This window comes from Oryctolagus cuniculus, chromosome 16 (assembly GCF_051225735.1).
Source record: "Oryctolagus cuniculus isolate XC-2025 breed Fujian yellow rabbit chromosome 16, ASM5122573v1, whole genome shotgun sequence".
Taxonomy (NCBI): domain Eukaryota; kingdom Metazoa; phylum Chordata; class Mammalia; order Lagomorpha; family Leporidae; genus Oryctolagus; species Oryctolagus cuniculus.
Genome location: NC_142882.1, coordinates 62,109,772 through 62,124,463, shown reverse-complemented (window position 1 = coordinate 62,124,463; position 14,692 = coordinate 62,109,772). Strand labels below are relative to the sequence as shown.

The 14,692-nt window shown below is 43.2% G+C and overlaps 1 protein-coding gene and 1 long non-coding RNA gene across 2 annotated transcripts in view; one reads left to right on the top strand and one right to left on the bottom strand.

Moving 5' to 3' along the window:
- Positions 1-14,692, top strand: part of DPY19L1 (dpy-19 like C-mannosyltransferase 1) — a 107,602-nt gene that overhangs the window by 83,972 nt on the left and 8,938 nt on the right. The window contains exons 15-19 of the mRNA XM_051852895.3: positions 5,277-5,348; positions 6,630-6,679; positions 11,591-11,615; positions 12,315-12,434; positions 14,233-14,407. Of these exons, the coding sequence (XP_051708855.2) occupies positions 5,277-5,348; positions 6,630-6,679; positions 11,591-11,615; positions 12,315-12,434; positions 14,233-14,407 (442 nt within the window). The remainder of the gene's footprint in view (positions 1-5,276; positions 5,349-6,629; positions 6,680-11,590; positions 11,616-12,314; positions 12,435-14,232; positions 14,408-14,692) is intronic.
- LOC149121780 (uncharacterized) lies at positions 683-5,268 on the bottom strand. The gene is made up of 2 exons (XR_016222617.1): positions 3,794-5,268; positions 683-2,581 (listed from the first exon to the last, which is right to left on the bottom strand). It is a non-coding gene; the product is annotated as an uncharacterized LOC149121780 (long non-coding RNA).

Here is a 14,692-nt window from a genome sequence, read left to right as displayed (position 1 = left end):
TGAGTAGAGTGTGTCCTGTAGATACGATGTTTACCCCAGGGGCCCATGAGTCTTCATTTATTGTGTTCTGGCAAGTGATCTTGACAAAACATGGCTAATAAAAAGGTGTGTGATAGTGTTGACCCTGCTGAAGGAAACAAAGGAAAGGTTTCTTCCAAGACAGGAGATCAAGATTATTCAAGGCAGCAGTAAAGAAAATAGAGGGTAAAATCAGTGGATAATTAAGACATATCGGAAGCCCTGTAACATTACTGAGGACACATACATGCCACTATTAACATGAGAATATTACTCCTCATTTACATGATGAAAGAAGTTGCTTATCAAAGCAGACAGTGGTTTCAGCTGATTTAAAATAAACAAAGCTGTTTCTCCCTCACCTTCAGAGGCCCCTAGTTCATAACAACTCTGCTGTAGAGAGGGCAGTGCCAGTTCAGGAAGTGCATCCCTGACATGAATATCCATCCAGTGGGGAAAAGGGAAAAATTCACATGCTATCCCATCACATGCTGTCATCCTGAGAATGTAAGATGCCTCTGATGTATGATGGAGGGAACAAAATTGTATGACTTACGTATCTATAAATAATACACATAAAGTAAAAAAGAACAGTCTTATCAGTGTTTTTGTTGAAAGATGATGAGGTATGTGTGATTGCAGTGTGTGGGTCTTCGTTATTAAAAACATTTCTGTGCTGTTTTCTTTTCCCCCATACCACTAGATCTTGATTTATTCACTTTATTTTTCCAGAAAAATGAGAAGGGGTGGGAGGAGTCAGTATTTGTGTTACAAAGCGATTAGAAAATGGGAAAGGAAGTACCCAGTACAGCAAAATCAACCTTCAAATAAACACCCCCCAGTGATGGGGTTCAACAAAGCCCAAGGGGACTTAAGTCTCCTGCCGTTCAGGGACGAGGGGCAGGGATCCTTGAAAGAACAGGAACAAGCTTTCTTACCTTTCCTCCCTCCCTCCCCATCAATTCAAGATTTCACACAAAGCTTTGGTTTCTAGCAGTGAACATGGAGTTACATTCATCTGTCTCCTATCAAACAGTCTTGGCCATTTTGACATAAGTTTCTTGCATTTGTGTGAAAGTTCCTGAGTGACTTGGCTATACATTCAAAGCCTCCTTCTTGGTCTCCAAACCCCACTTTCTACACAGAAGGTCCCCAGTAGCTTCTCTTCTTTCAGATACAAATTAAGTATGTTTGACCCATCCAAATACATCAGTGTCTTAACTTTTGGTGTGAGTCATACCAAGAAATGGTCTTGACTCCAGAGGTTGGGAACAAGGGGTAGAAGTTTCCTATTTTCTTTAGGATTTTTGCATGAATCCTTTAGAGTTGTGGAGACACCCAAGAATTAAATGTTTATGTGTGGGTGTATGTATTTCCTTTTGTGGATGGGGGAATGGAGAAGAGGGTAGGGAGGAGTTTTAAGAATAGAAGATTCAAAATAGGATAGGAGAAAGGGAACACAAAAGAAAAGATGATTTTAGATCCCCACTCCAAGAAGAGGGTCCCCCCAAATTTATGTTTCCAATCCTTTTGCCTGCCTGGAACCTTCTGTTGAAGATGCTTCAGCTGTTTTCTCTCAATACAAAAAGAAGTTTGTTAATAATCATAAAATCCCAAATGAACCCAATAATAATAAAATCCCAAATGTGGAGAAAGACCAACACATTATATTTACACAGACCCGGCCACCTAGCAGTCACCAGCTCAGAGACTCAGTGAAGCCCTACAAAGCCCAGACAAGTACAGTAACTGAAAGGGGGCAGCATCTGGGGAAGACAGGAACCCAGGACCAGTCTCTCACTACCCAGTGTGCTCTACTGCATTTGTCCCATTCCAACACAGTGAGGGAGGCTTGCAGTGATCTCTCGGCATGTAAACAGAACCCCTTTTTCTCCGCTAGTCACCACGACACTAGTGCTCACTACTGTCCCAAGGCAGGACCCTGGATCCTGGCACCACGAGGCCCTAGCTTGTCTGTCTCCCTGGAAGCCAAGAATTTGGAAAGGTTCAAGATTTTTAGTCCTTGCTTCACGTTTCTGTCCCTGGACGGCACAGAACGGGCACAGGGGTTTTGGTCTTCAAACTTAGCCTTACCAGCTCACATTTGTTCACACGTGTGTGTGCACACACACCCTGTTGTGAGTAATGGGTTCGTCCTTACCTGGTGAAGGATAGATGTGTTATGTGAAGCAGAAACCCATGTGCTCGAATCAGGCAACCCTGGCCGTGGCTTCCTCTCTGGGCCTTTCCCCCACTCAGCCTCTGTGAACTTGCCTGCACCACCTTTTCCTGTTCAGACTAATTTTGAGTCTTCCAGTGAGAGGAGGTCAAGTCATGGGGCAACCCAATTAAAACCTCATCTCCCATGAAACATGTTCCAGATAGAGGGGGTTTCAAGAGGATTCTGTGGCAAGAAAAACCAGCTCTAATTGGCAGAATGGGGTAGTTCAATAGGCTGTGCACTCCAGACAATTGCTCTCCACGGTGACAGAAACAGCAAAAACTCTTCCTGCTGTGCAGGCCTCGAGCTGCTGCCAACGTATCCCTGAGATTGCTTGCATACCTGAGAACGCATACAGGAATGAGGACCTTAGATTAAAATACACAAAAATATAAAACCAGATTATTTATATTAAGAAAAACAAGTTAAAATGCACAAGATACGTCATTCACACACAGTGCAGTTGGCATCCTGGAGAAAGTGGGCCCCAAGGTGCAGTCATGCAAGGGAGCAAATAGCTAAGATCACATTGGCCCAGAATGGGGTCTGTGGCTGTGTCCCCAGCCCCCTTTTTTGCCTGTTGTTGTCCCAACCCATTGCTATGGACAATTTCCAGCACCCTGTCCCAGGATTGGGTTATGAAGAAACAAGAGAGATTCTCCCCCAGAGTGCAGTGGCTTGCAGGTTGGGCCCAGTAATCTGGTCCCACAGCCAGTCTTTTCACCCTGGCCAGGGAAGTAGTATTCCATATCCTTCCTTGAAAGGAAAACACTTCCCCATCCAGGCTTCTTTCTAAAGCTGGAGATTCTGAATGGGAGGCCTCGGATGAAGCATGTGCGTTACAGGGTGAAGACCTGCCCAAGTCCTCGCTTGTATCTGGATAGAGTTTGGTTGTAATACCTTTGCCTCACTCCTTCCTCCCAGCATGAACAGGGGAAGGGTGATGCTGGGAACCCCAGCCCGAGATACGTGGTAGAGCCAGCTGTCTCCAACCCACCATAGCCCCACTTTCTCTACTCTGCAGCTGGTATGTACCCCTTGAAATTTACTGATAGTGAAAGAACACCCCATGGCCACTGTGGCTCAATTCTGGGCCTCAGGGAGCAGGGCAGGGCTGTGGCCCTCTTCACCCTCTCAGTGGTAGGCTGCCTTTCCCTGGGAGCTGGGGGCCTGCTGGGCCTTCGGGGGCCCCGAGGCCACCAAATGGTTGATGTGCTGGCAGAAGTGGCCCTTCTTGGGCACACACAGCTTGCACTCCTTGGCACAGTGGTCTAGGCCCCCACAGGTTTAGCACTTGTCCCCTGCAAGTCTGCGTTTCTGCACGTTCTTCTCTCTTGGCCACCTTGCACACCCAGGACAGAACATCCCAGTGATGCATCCCAGACCCAGTGATGCAGAAAGATTCCTCTGCTTTACCCTCCTTGGGGACCTGGAAGCCCTCCATGTGCCCTTTACTGTGGTGCACAAAGACCTTTACTGGGGGGTCGAGTGGGACCCTGGCCTGGGCGGTTGTGGACAGGAAGCCGAACCCCATGTGCACGTTGAACTGCTTACAGGTGTTGGCTCCATGCAGCATCTGAGGCTCGTCCTCCTTGGGCCGCTTCGCCGCTGGTTGGCCACCCATGGTCGTCGGCCAAGCCGGCGGCTCTGGGCCATTAGTCAGGTGGCTGCTTGTCGCTCCCCTTCTTCATGGAGGAACGACACAGGACCCTGCGTTGTTCTTTCGTCTGCTCGGCCCTTCCCGGGTTTGCTGCTGGTTCTTCCCGGGTTGGCTACCGTCCCTTCCACCTCCGTGGAAGGGCGGTTCCCCCTGCCACTTTCCCCACTTCCGCGGGGGAGCGGCACACCGCCGGCCGGCTCTCTCGGGGGCTGCACAGGTGTTCCCCTTAGATGTTCCTGGTGCATGTTGTCTCTCTCCTCCTTTATAGTCCTCTTCCGCCAATCCCAACTCTGCTACCCACACGCCGAGTACGCTGCTCTCCTCCAATCAGGAGCAGGTCCCACAGTTTATTGGTTGAACTGGAGGCAGCTGTGTAGAAGCTGTTTTCCCTTCTCAGCGCCATATTGTGGGAGAGCAGATGCATAGAATAAGTCTTAATTCCAGTAACTTAGTCTAGTCCGAGTTGCTCCCAGTTGCTCCCCACAGCTGCTGACCCCAGAGAAGTCCCGAGTCAGAGGGGTGGTTTGGAGTAGAGGCAGCTGCGTCTTCGACCTGCACCTCTGTGACGTTTTACCTGTTACTAACAAATACAAAAAATGTGTTGTGTTCGCATCATCAACACTGGTCATTATTTTGTATGAATTTGTGTGGGTGACAGTGAATGTGTGCATGCATGCATGTGTGTGTCGTGGGTAAGATTTTTATCCTCCACTAGCACATATATTCAAGACAACCTTAAAGGAGCTCTATGGGGTGGGTGTTTGGTATAGCAGTCAAGATGCTGTTTGGCACACCCACATCCCATATCGGAGTGCCTGAGTTTCTCTCCCACACCCTGGAAGGCAGCAAGTGATGACTCAAGTGCTTGGATCCCTGCAACTCATGTGGGAGAACTGGATTGAGTTCCAGGCTCCTGGTTTTAGCCTGATCTACCCCTAGCTGTCACAGACATTTGGAGAGTGAACCAGCAGATGCATGACCCATGGCTTTCTCTCTCTCATAAGCAAAAAATAAATACTTTTTTTTTTTTAAAAAAAGAGCCCTGCTTAACTTAGTTGAATATTAAGTGTGACGTTCCAGTTGGATGAGGAGCATGCAAACAGTGAAGAGTAATCTCTCTAGTCGCATTTCATTCTAGCGAGTGTTTGGGAACTGTACTTTTCAGTGTTTTCAATTCAACGTTTTAGGGAAATTCATTTCTATGGAAATGCACCTTCATTTTCATGATGGGAGTCAGTGGGTAGATCGGAATCTTGATGAGTGAATGTTCCTGCTTCTCTACTTACAGTTTCAGAAAATCATCTGTTTATTATTTGAAATGAAATTTTGTTTGGTTAAAATAATATTTGCCTCTAACAAAACCTCTCTGAATTTCAGACTCCGCTGAGGTATACAAAGACATTGTTGCTTCCAGTTGTTCTTGTAGTGTTTATTGCAATTGTTAGAAAGGTACGTTTATCATTTGAGAGCTCTTTCTTATAAAAGCAGCATTTTCTTGTTTTTACATCATAGCTACATGTACTTAGCTGCATGTTCATGTGATACAGTGCTTTGTATGGGTTTGTTGAAACACATATTTTCTTATTGATAGCCTTTCATGGACATTCACAGTTCTTCAAAATATTCTGACATCTACTGGCATAAAATAAACATAGAAAAAGGATGGTTCACGTTTTGATATTTTGGAATATTTGGTATTTTGCAAGACAGGTTAGCACATCATGCCCATTACAAAGCAAAGATGCTCTGCACCGGCCCCTTCAGTGATGTTCCACTTGGTGTTCTCACAACACTTGTCACCTCTAGGCAGTCCCTGCTATGTGCTAAGTGCTGCTTTGTACTTCTTTATACTTTCAGTGGGTTTGCATCTAGTAGGAACTCAAGAAATATGTACTAGGCATTAGCCCTCCAGAATATATTCAGAAGGCAACAAGCTGCTGGTAAGAAATGATAAAAACAAATCAGATTAAAGAAGCTGAGTGGTTTGGCTTAAAAAGAAGAAATTCAAATAGGAGGATAATTACTTCCAAATATTTAAAAGCATACTATTTGAAAATAAGATTATACTCATGTTAGCTCTTTAGAATGATGACAATTCTAGGAGACTGGACTTTGACCATCAGTGATCTGGGCTGATTCAGAAGGTATTACAGATTAAAACAGCAGCAAGGTGGTTTTTCCAAGGCTGGATTAAAACCTGTCATTGATGTCATCAAAAACATCCGTGTTGGGAGTTGGATTTCAGATTCAGTGACCTCGGAGTTAGTGCTAAATGTGAAAGCACAGTGAAGCGTGTTTTGAATGTATGTTGTTGTAGTTATCAGTTTCTGAGCCAGGCCTCCAATTTTGTATGTATATAAATGAGCAGAGGCATTGCCAATAACGTAGGCAGAGTGGAAGCAGCACTGAATGTGAACTTGAAGCCTGAAGATCAGATTTCAAGTCCCAGCAGTGCTTCTTAATAGTTGACTACCTTCAGGGAGATCATGTAATCCACCTGAGCCCATTGTTCATTTTCAAAATGAGGAAGTTATACTCTACCTAACAGGATTGTTGAATATTAGATATGGTCAAATATTATGCAAATATAAGACTATGTTGTAGTTATTATTTTCTGAGTTATCACTTCTCAAATTTTTAATTAAAATTTTGAAAATTTGGAAGATATTTTAGTTAAAATTTTGTTTTTCCCCAACAGCTTTTCTAAAATGTTTAAAAATCTATTTGCAGATTATTAGTGATATGTGGTGTGTCTTAACTAAACAACAGACACATATAAGGTAAATATGCTACAATTTTGTTATCTCCTCTATTCATTTATTAAATATTTGCTGTGTGTTAGTTGAATACTTACATGTTTCACATTTCAGTGTTTGGCAGTTGATGCTTCCTGTTGTTGTCTTTCCCCCTCTTGACTTTCTCCTTATTCCCTCATTAGCACAATCTGACAGTTGCCCTGCACGTAAGTCGTATTTGATGGGTGCAGCATTGTGATTCCATTCAGAAGAGAAAGTAAATTGTTATGTTGAGTGGTTTTAGGTTTCATGGACTGCCTTTTGAGAAATGAGTAGGAAAATATAAAACTGGATTCAGATGTTGCTTTTTACACAAAATAGATTCCAGATGGAGTAATGATTTAAATATAACAAAAATTCAAGCCCCCAAATTAGCCAAGGGAACATAAAGCCTATCTACTGGGAAGACAGGTTGATGAAGTTGAGTAGAGAAATACTTTGATGTAGAAAAAGTAGAATGAGCATTGTTCAAAGAGAAAGATCAAATTGGGGAAAATTTTGCAGTGCATGACTCAGGACTAATGACTATCATAGATAATGCACTTCTACAGATTAATAAGAAAAATGCTAAAAACCCATGTGGAAGATGAGTGAAGAACACAAACAAGCAATTGCGAGAAAACTCAATTCACATCTTTCCTTTCCTACTACATCTATGTCCCATGGATCTGCTTTCTGTTCTTTGACAACAGCAAGTTGTTTCCTGTTTGTGCAGCTTTGCAGGAGTTATGCTCTGTGCCCATAACTGTGCCCTGCCCCTTCCGCCCCCTTCCTGCCCCAGCCTGACTCTGCATGGCTAACTCTGTTAGTTCTCGCTCGAGTGTCACCTTCTTCAGGTAGGCTTTCCTAACCATCATTTCTGATTAAATTTCTTTTCCCTTTGCTTGCTATTTTCAATACATCACAGCCTCTGTCTTTCTCTCTTGCCATTTATCATCGTTTGTTCTTAAATACTGATGTTTTACTTGTATCGCCTGAAGGGACGGATAATTTCTGTTTAGTTCAACTGTTTCTATATGGTGCTTGGGACATGTAAAGAATACTAGTTGAACAATGAATGATTTACACACAGTAAGTGGACACATGAAAAAGTGACCAGTCCTATGGGAAAGACAGATTAAAATGAAAACCATTTATTAATTAGATCTGTAAAAATTAATAATACCCAATGCATGCCAGGGTGGTAGGAAGTAGGTAGGAGAGTGGTTTGATCATATAAATACATAGCAAAAAGTACAGTGAGCTTACCCTTTAGCAGTTCCTGCAAGGCAACTGTATCCTCTAGAAATGTACACAGAAATGATAAAAAAAATGCACATTGTGGCATTGTGTGTAATATGAACAATGGAAACAACCAAAAATATCTATGAAAAGATTGCTTTAATTAAGGTCAGGTCATGGAGTGCAATGTTGAGGCATCTTTATGCAAATAGTTTCATTCGTCATTGAATAAAAGTTAGCCAAACTGTATAGCATGATTACATATTTGTTTAAAGAATGGAAATTTTTTTTTTTAATTATTTGATAGGAAGAGTTATAGACAGTGAGAGACAGAGAGAAAGGTCTTCCTTCGTTCACTCCCCAGATGACCGCTACAGCCGGCGCTGTGCCCATTCGAAGCCAGGAGCCAGGTGCTTCTTCCGGGTCTCCCATGTGGGTGCAGGGGCCCAAGCACTTGGGCCATCCTCCACTGCCCTCCCAGGCCACAGCAGAGAGCTGGACTGGAAGAGGGGCAGCCAGGACTAGAACCCGGCGCCCATATGGGATGCTGGTGCTGCAGGCGGAGGGTTAACTAAGTGAGCCATGGGGCCAGCCCCAAAATGGAAATTTTACATGTTTATTTGTGCATAAGAATAATCTATGAGAATCAAACTTTTACCTACTGAAAATATGAGATAGGATAATGGATAAAAAGAAATTTTATTTCTATGTTTATTTTGAGGAAGAAGGAATTGTCCATATTCCCTCACCTCCAAATCTCTAGGAACACAATGATAAATTATTACTCACTCCTGAATGAATTCTTCTCATTTAGAGACATTTTTCTGTAACTGTACTCTTACTTATTATACACATAGCATTTGAATTGAGGACTGAGGGAAAAGGAAAGTTTCTGGTATGCAATATTATCGTTTCTCTTTGCTGGAGATAATTATTTCTGAAGAACTTCGGAAACAGCAACAAGGTTATAGCTATAGTATACAGTTTGAGAAGAGGAATGGAACTCCTCTCAGAAGCAAAACTCTCCTTTCAAGAATAACTCAACTATAGGAATAGTTTTAGAAAACCATCGAGCTTGGGGTATTCAATTCAAGTAGGATCAGAACTCTTTTCTGGAAGTGGAATAGCTTGCTGACTTTTCATTTCATGTAAGTTCCAAAGTCACATTTCAGTATACAAAGACGAGAGGTAGAAGATTCATTTTCATCATCAATATGTGACTACTAGTATCCCCTTTGTTCAAGAATCTAGGGGATGAAGTGAAACAGAAGCAGCATGACATAGTAGGACATACATTGACTCTGAAATCAGTCCACATATGGTTCTGGCTACCACTTAATAGTTCTGTCCGTTCTTTAGGGAAAAAAAAAAAAACTGAGCTGTATGTGCCAGTCATTGCTCTAGGTCTTGGGGCCATATCAGTGCTTAAAACAGAGCGGACGTATGTTGTTGTGGGCAAACCTAGGCCAAATTCCTATTCCAGACCTTTGGCCTCTTAGAGAAGCATTCTAAATACAGGCACAAACACGATGTGCAATGAGATGAAGTTTATTTACAAAGTGAGTAAAACACACATGCATAGGTGGGCATTGTCCAGGGAGAATGGATCGTGAAAGGAAAAGAGAAATCTCCATAGCGTACTCACTCTGGGTCCACATGAAGAGAGAGAGAGAGAGAGAGAGAGAGAGATGAGCATGAGCTTCCCTTTATCTCGCTTCTGATGATCTTAGAAAGGGAAGTGTTTCCATGGTATTGCCCCCAGGTTCTCAGTTAGGGGAAGTACTTCCTGGGGAAGGGGTCATCCGATTGATAGGTGGGTGGATAAGATTACATGGACCGGGGGAGCTGTGGCTTCCAGCTCATGACCCTATCCTAGCTGCCTTATCCCATATCGTTGTCAGCTCACGCATCTCTGTCTCTCACCTAGCCTCTTTGAACTCCAGATTTACTGTGTAACCACTCCTCTCTCAACCCTCGGGGTTGAGAATTTCTGTTTTTATGAATGCAGCACGGAAGGTCTGACTGTTGCCCTGCTGGCGTGCTTGCACACGTACCTCGGCTGCAGTCCTGGTGGGTCAGCTCAAAAGTCCCGTCCTTGTTCTTGACTGTGTTCTTTATCTCACGCTGCACATCTGTCCATCTGCAGATGCTGTCATTGTCAGCTTCAGAACTCTATCCAGACTTTGACTTCCATCCTGTCCGGTCTGTGTTGCCATCACCTCCCCTCAGCTACTGCTTCCTGTCTTCCTATCTGACTCCCTGCTTCTGCCCTTGCTGCCCCCGGGCTGTTCTCCCACGGCACACGGCAGCAAAATGGGCCTTTCAGACAGAAGGCAGGTCCTGCTAGTGCTCTCTTCAAGGAGTTTTCCAGATGACTTGGAGTAAAACCAAAGTCCTCACCGTGGTCTCCAGGCCCCTGGCTCTTCTGGTCCCCTCTGATCTCCCGTGTCATACCCCTTCACCTGCTCTAATCGCGTTGTCCTTGTGGTTAGCCCATTAGGGTGTCCTTAGCGTGGGGCCTTTGCAACAATCCCCTTCCTGCTGAAATGCGCTTTCCTTGCAGGGTCCCTGGGGCTGGTGCTCCCAGCTCCCCCAGATGTCGCTCAGTTGGCAATCAGGCTGATCGTGCCTCCCCGTATCTGTCCCCCATTTCCTGTTCTCCACAGCACTTGTCACCATGGGACATAATGGGTGTTTGCTTTCCATCTGTCCCCTTTGACTTACAAGTAACCTCTGAGGGTAAAGGGCTTTCCATCTTGTCACTGCTCTGTCTCTAGAGCCCTCAGTCCTCAATGAAATTGAGAGGTTGGGGCTTGACTCCTGAAGTGATCCTTTTTATAGGGAAAGACAGATGTCCATTAAGTAAACCACAAGTGAGAACTTTGTTTTCTGTATGAGAATAAACCAAGGCAGTGGGGTAGGAGTGATCAAGGGGAGACCTCTCAGATGCTGGAAGGAACACATTAGTCTAGTTTTACTGGAGCTCTGTGATGGCCTGGGATGAGGTGACTGTCAGTGGCTGGTTCAGGATGACTGTATCAGGATTAACTGTGAAGGGAACCTACTTTGGGGTTTTAAGTGAGAGAGTGGAAAGGTTGCTCCCACTGCTGGGATGAGAATCCATGGTAGGGATGTGGTCTGGCCTCTGAGCAGGGATCCTTTCTGAGGAAATTAGACCTGTTCAGCAATGCTAACGGTGGAGTTCTGTGGCTATTTGTGTATTCCACGGCTGGTGCTGAGAAGATTCAAGTGGCGGCCCCAACTAGATTGTCTCCATTGTGTCTTCATTGTGTGTGGGAGCTGAAGGACCACTGGGGATGGAAGCAGGTGTATGGCACTGTGAAAGCATCAGAGCTCTGTTGCACTCTCTGCTTCACTGGGACATCACCGGAGATGGATCTCCTCCACCGTGGGGTGCCTCTGTTGGCCTGATAAATACCCATTTCGTCAAATGTTCAGAGTCTAATACAGCATTGTTATGTTTAAAATAAACTGTCATAAAGGATTCTAGCACTTGTTTTGGTATATAACTTCTAGTTATCTTGACTTGCATATATATGTCCTGGGGGAATATTATAGAAGTTGTGAAACTCAAATTTGTAAGCTAAAATGCAAATAAGTGAAGGAAGTAGTTCTAATAAAAATTCACTATATATATTTCTTTTTCCATTTCAGAAAACACCACTTTGATCATGGAGAGGTAAGGACCTAACATTACTAAAATTCTACTTATGTTTGTATATATTTGTACTGTCCTTTCTAGTTCCCGTTTCTCAGTCTATTGGCATGTATCATCTTCAGATCAGCCCAGTGTGTGTTTCTATGAGAATGTTAAATTAAGATTCACAGACCGTTCATTTGTTGAAACAATTAAGTAGGAAGCTCATCGGGGCTGCTCTGATAATCCTTGCAGTAATCACAGTTGATTCCCGTAGCCCCTTTAAACGCACGTGGAGACGACTTTCCTTGCTGCCTGCTGGCCCCAAGGCTTCAGATGTGGCTGCTGCCTGTTCCTGTCTCTGGGAACTGCAGCCTGATTTCCCTGGTAGCTCCCAGGTGGAGCTCTAGGACCTAGAGGCAGCATTGCTTCTCTTACCATGTTCCTGCCTGCCTCTGCTGGTAGCACCAACGTGGATTCAGAAATGTGGGCTTAATTAACTGCATGTTTCACTCCAAGTGGAATTACAGAAACACTCGCCTTTGGGGCTTGATAATTTTAGCCTTTTACTAGAATGGGGCAGTGAATTTTAAGAATTGTTTTAGAAATTTCAGAAATCAGAGTAGTCTTCATTTTTGTTACTAAGAAAAGTACTTTTTCCTGTATATCCACCTGTTTAACTGGATATTCTTAAACCTCACAAATAATAGGAGTAAAAAAAGGTTTTCTTCTTTCTTTCAGCTGGTTTATCATGCATTGCAACTGTTAGCATATACAGTGCTTGGCATTTTAATTATGAGACTGAAGCTCTTCTTGACCCCACACATGTGTGTCATGGCTTCCTTGCTGTGTTCAAGACAGGTAACTTGGGGCTGATGTAGGAGCTGTAGCTGCCAGGGTAACTTACCCCAGCCTTAGTTGTGTGGCCTGGAAACAATACTGAGTTAGCCTGAGTTCTTCCGGTCATTGTAGTTAAAGTTCTTCCTGGTTCTGTTCTCATCTTTCCTCCAAGGTAAGGGCCAAAGCTAAGCATGGCATATAGCAAACCCTAAATCAGCGCAGGCTAAGTTCCTGAGTTGTGACTACAGGTGCTGATAGAAAGTGAAGCTTAATTGTGGAAATAATTTTTTGGTGTTTCGATATACATATCACAAGGAATTCTGAGAATTGAGTTCAAGTCATAAGTACTTTTTTTCAATTTTATTTAAGTTATAAGTTTCATGTTTCTCATATATACAGATTTAGGAACTTAGTGATATTTCCCTCCCTCCCACCCTTGTCCAACGCTTCCGCCTCCTCCCTCTCCCATTCCCACTTTAGATTTTTACAGAGATCTACTTTTAACTTATTTAATGATCCTAAGGTTAACCCTTCAGTAAATAAAGGTTCAACAAATAGTATGAAGGAAAAAAAAAACACCATTCTTCAACAGAAGAGACAAGGGTTGTAAGCAATCATGAAATCTCAAAATGTCCATCAACTGAAGACAGGATAAAGAAATTATGGTATATATACACTATGGAGTAGAGTACTCAGCTATAAAAAAAAAAGAAATCCTGTCATTTGCCACAAAATGGATGCAATTGGAAACCATTATACTTAGTGAAATACGCCAGTCCCAAAAAGACAGATAACATATGTTTTTCCCTGATCGGGGTAACTAGTCGAGGGTCTAAAATGGAATATATTGGAGTGAAATGAAATGGATATTTTGTCATAAGTACTTTTATGATACTTTGTTATCAAACTTTAACAGTTTTTTTTTCCATTTGAGTGTACATTTTGTGTACACATCCCCGATTTTCACTTTGTAAAATTTAGTTCCAGCCAAGCTTGATGATTTGTGTTTCTTGGCAACTGCCGCCTGGCTCTGTGTTCTCCACAGTGTCACCTTCTCGTGCTTCTGCCAGCCAGGGGGCGGCGGCAGCTCCTTGTAGAAATGCAGAGCATGGTTACCAAGCACCTGCTCTGCACCCTGGGCGTGGCAGTGGGGTAGGTGGAAGATGAAAAGGCCCTCCAGAGCTTGGGATCTAGCTATAAAGATGTAGAGAAATGATATTAAGGAGACGATAGGGACCAAGTATTGCTACTGAGAGAGGACTGTTGGGAAAAAACAGCCAACTTTACAATGTGGGTATTACATTAGGCATGACTGTCCACTGTCCCTGGTGCTTCCAGTCGGGGGCTGGAAAGGAGGCTGATTGGGAACCTTTCTGAAATCCCATCAGGGTGGCAAACGTCACTTAGGCTGGCTTTGATGGGTAGGAACTCTGCTGTCTTCTCTGCCCAGAGACTCAAACTCAGGAGGACCCGACATTGAGTTTAATGCCTGCTCTTGCTGTTTTGAACTTCTTAATGATTTTGAACAAGGGGCCCCACATTTTCAGTTTTCACTGAGCCTCATAAATAGTTTAGATGGTCCTGGCTTTATGTGGATCTGAGAGTAGAGGGAGCAGGTTGAGAGATAGATCTTCTTAAGTCATGTCCTTAAGTCATGTCCTTTTTGATCCCAAGAATCAATTTGTCTGGACTTTTTTAGGATAATTCTTTCTCTAAGACTCTAGCAGGGGCCATGTTCTTTTCTGGGAAGGACTTTTGTTTATTGGGTACACGCTGCTTTGTACCAGCAGTTACCAATGTATTCTTAATTTGGTTTCAGCTGTTTGGATGGCTCTTTTGCAAAATACACCCTGGTGCTGTTGTTTTTGCTATATTAGCAGCAATGTCGATACAAGGTTCTGCAAATCTACAGACCCAGTGGAATATTGTAGGGGAGTTCAGCAATTTGCCTCAAGAAGAACTTATAGAATGGATCAAATATAGTACTAAACCAGGTAAACAACAAAAAAAATCATATTATATAGCTAGTGTTTTTCCTAGAGTTGATATCCTAAACTCCTGTTGTTTCCAATGCTCTTTTTCTAAGCAGTGCTGCTTCTGTATTTAAAAAATGGGAGTTATCAGTGCTTCTTAATGGTTTGCAGGGGGAAATGTTATAATATTCTCTTAATAGTCCACTACTTTACATAAATCCTTTTTTTTCAAAAGTTATCCAAAGTTTAAATGCTCCATTTTAAAATAATTTTATTATGCTTATTTTCTTAATGAATTTTTAATAG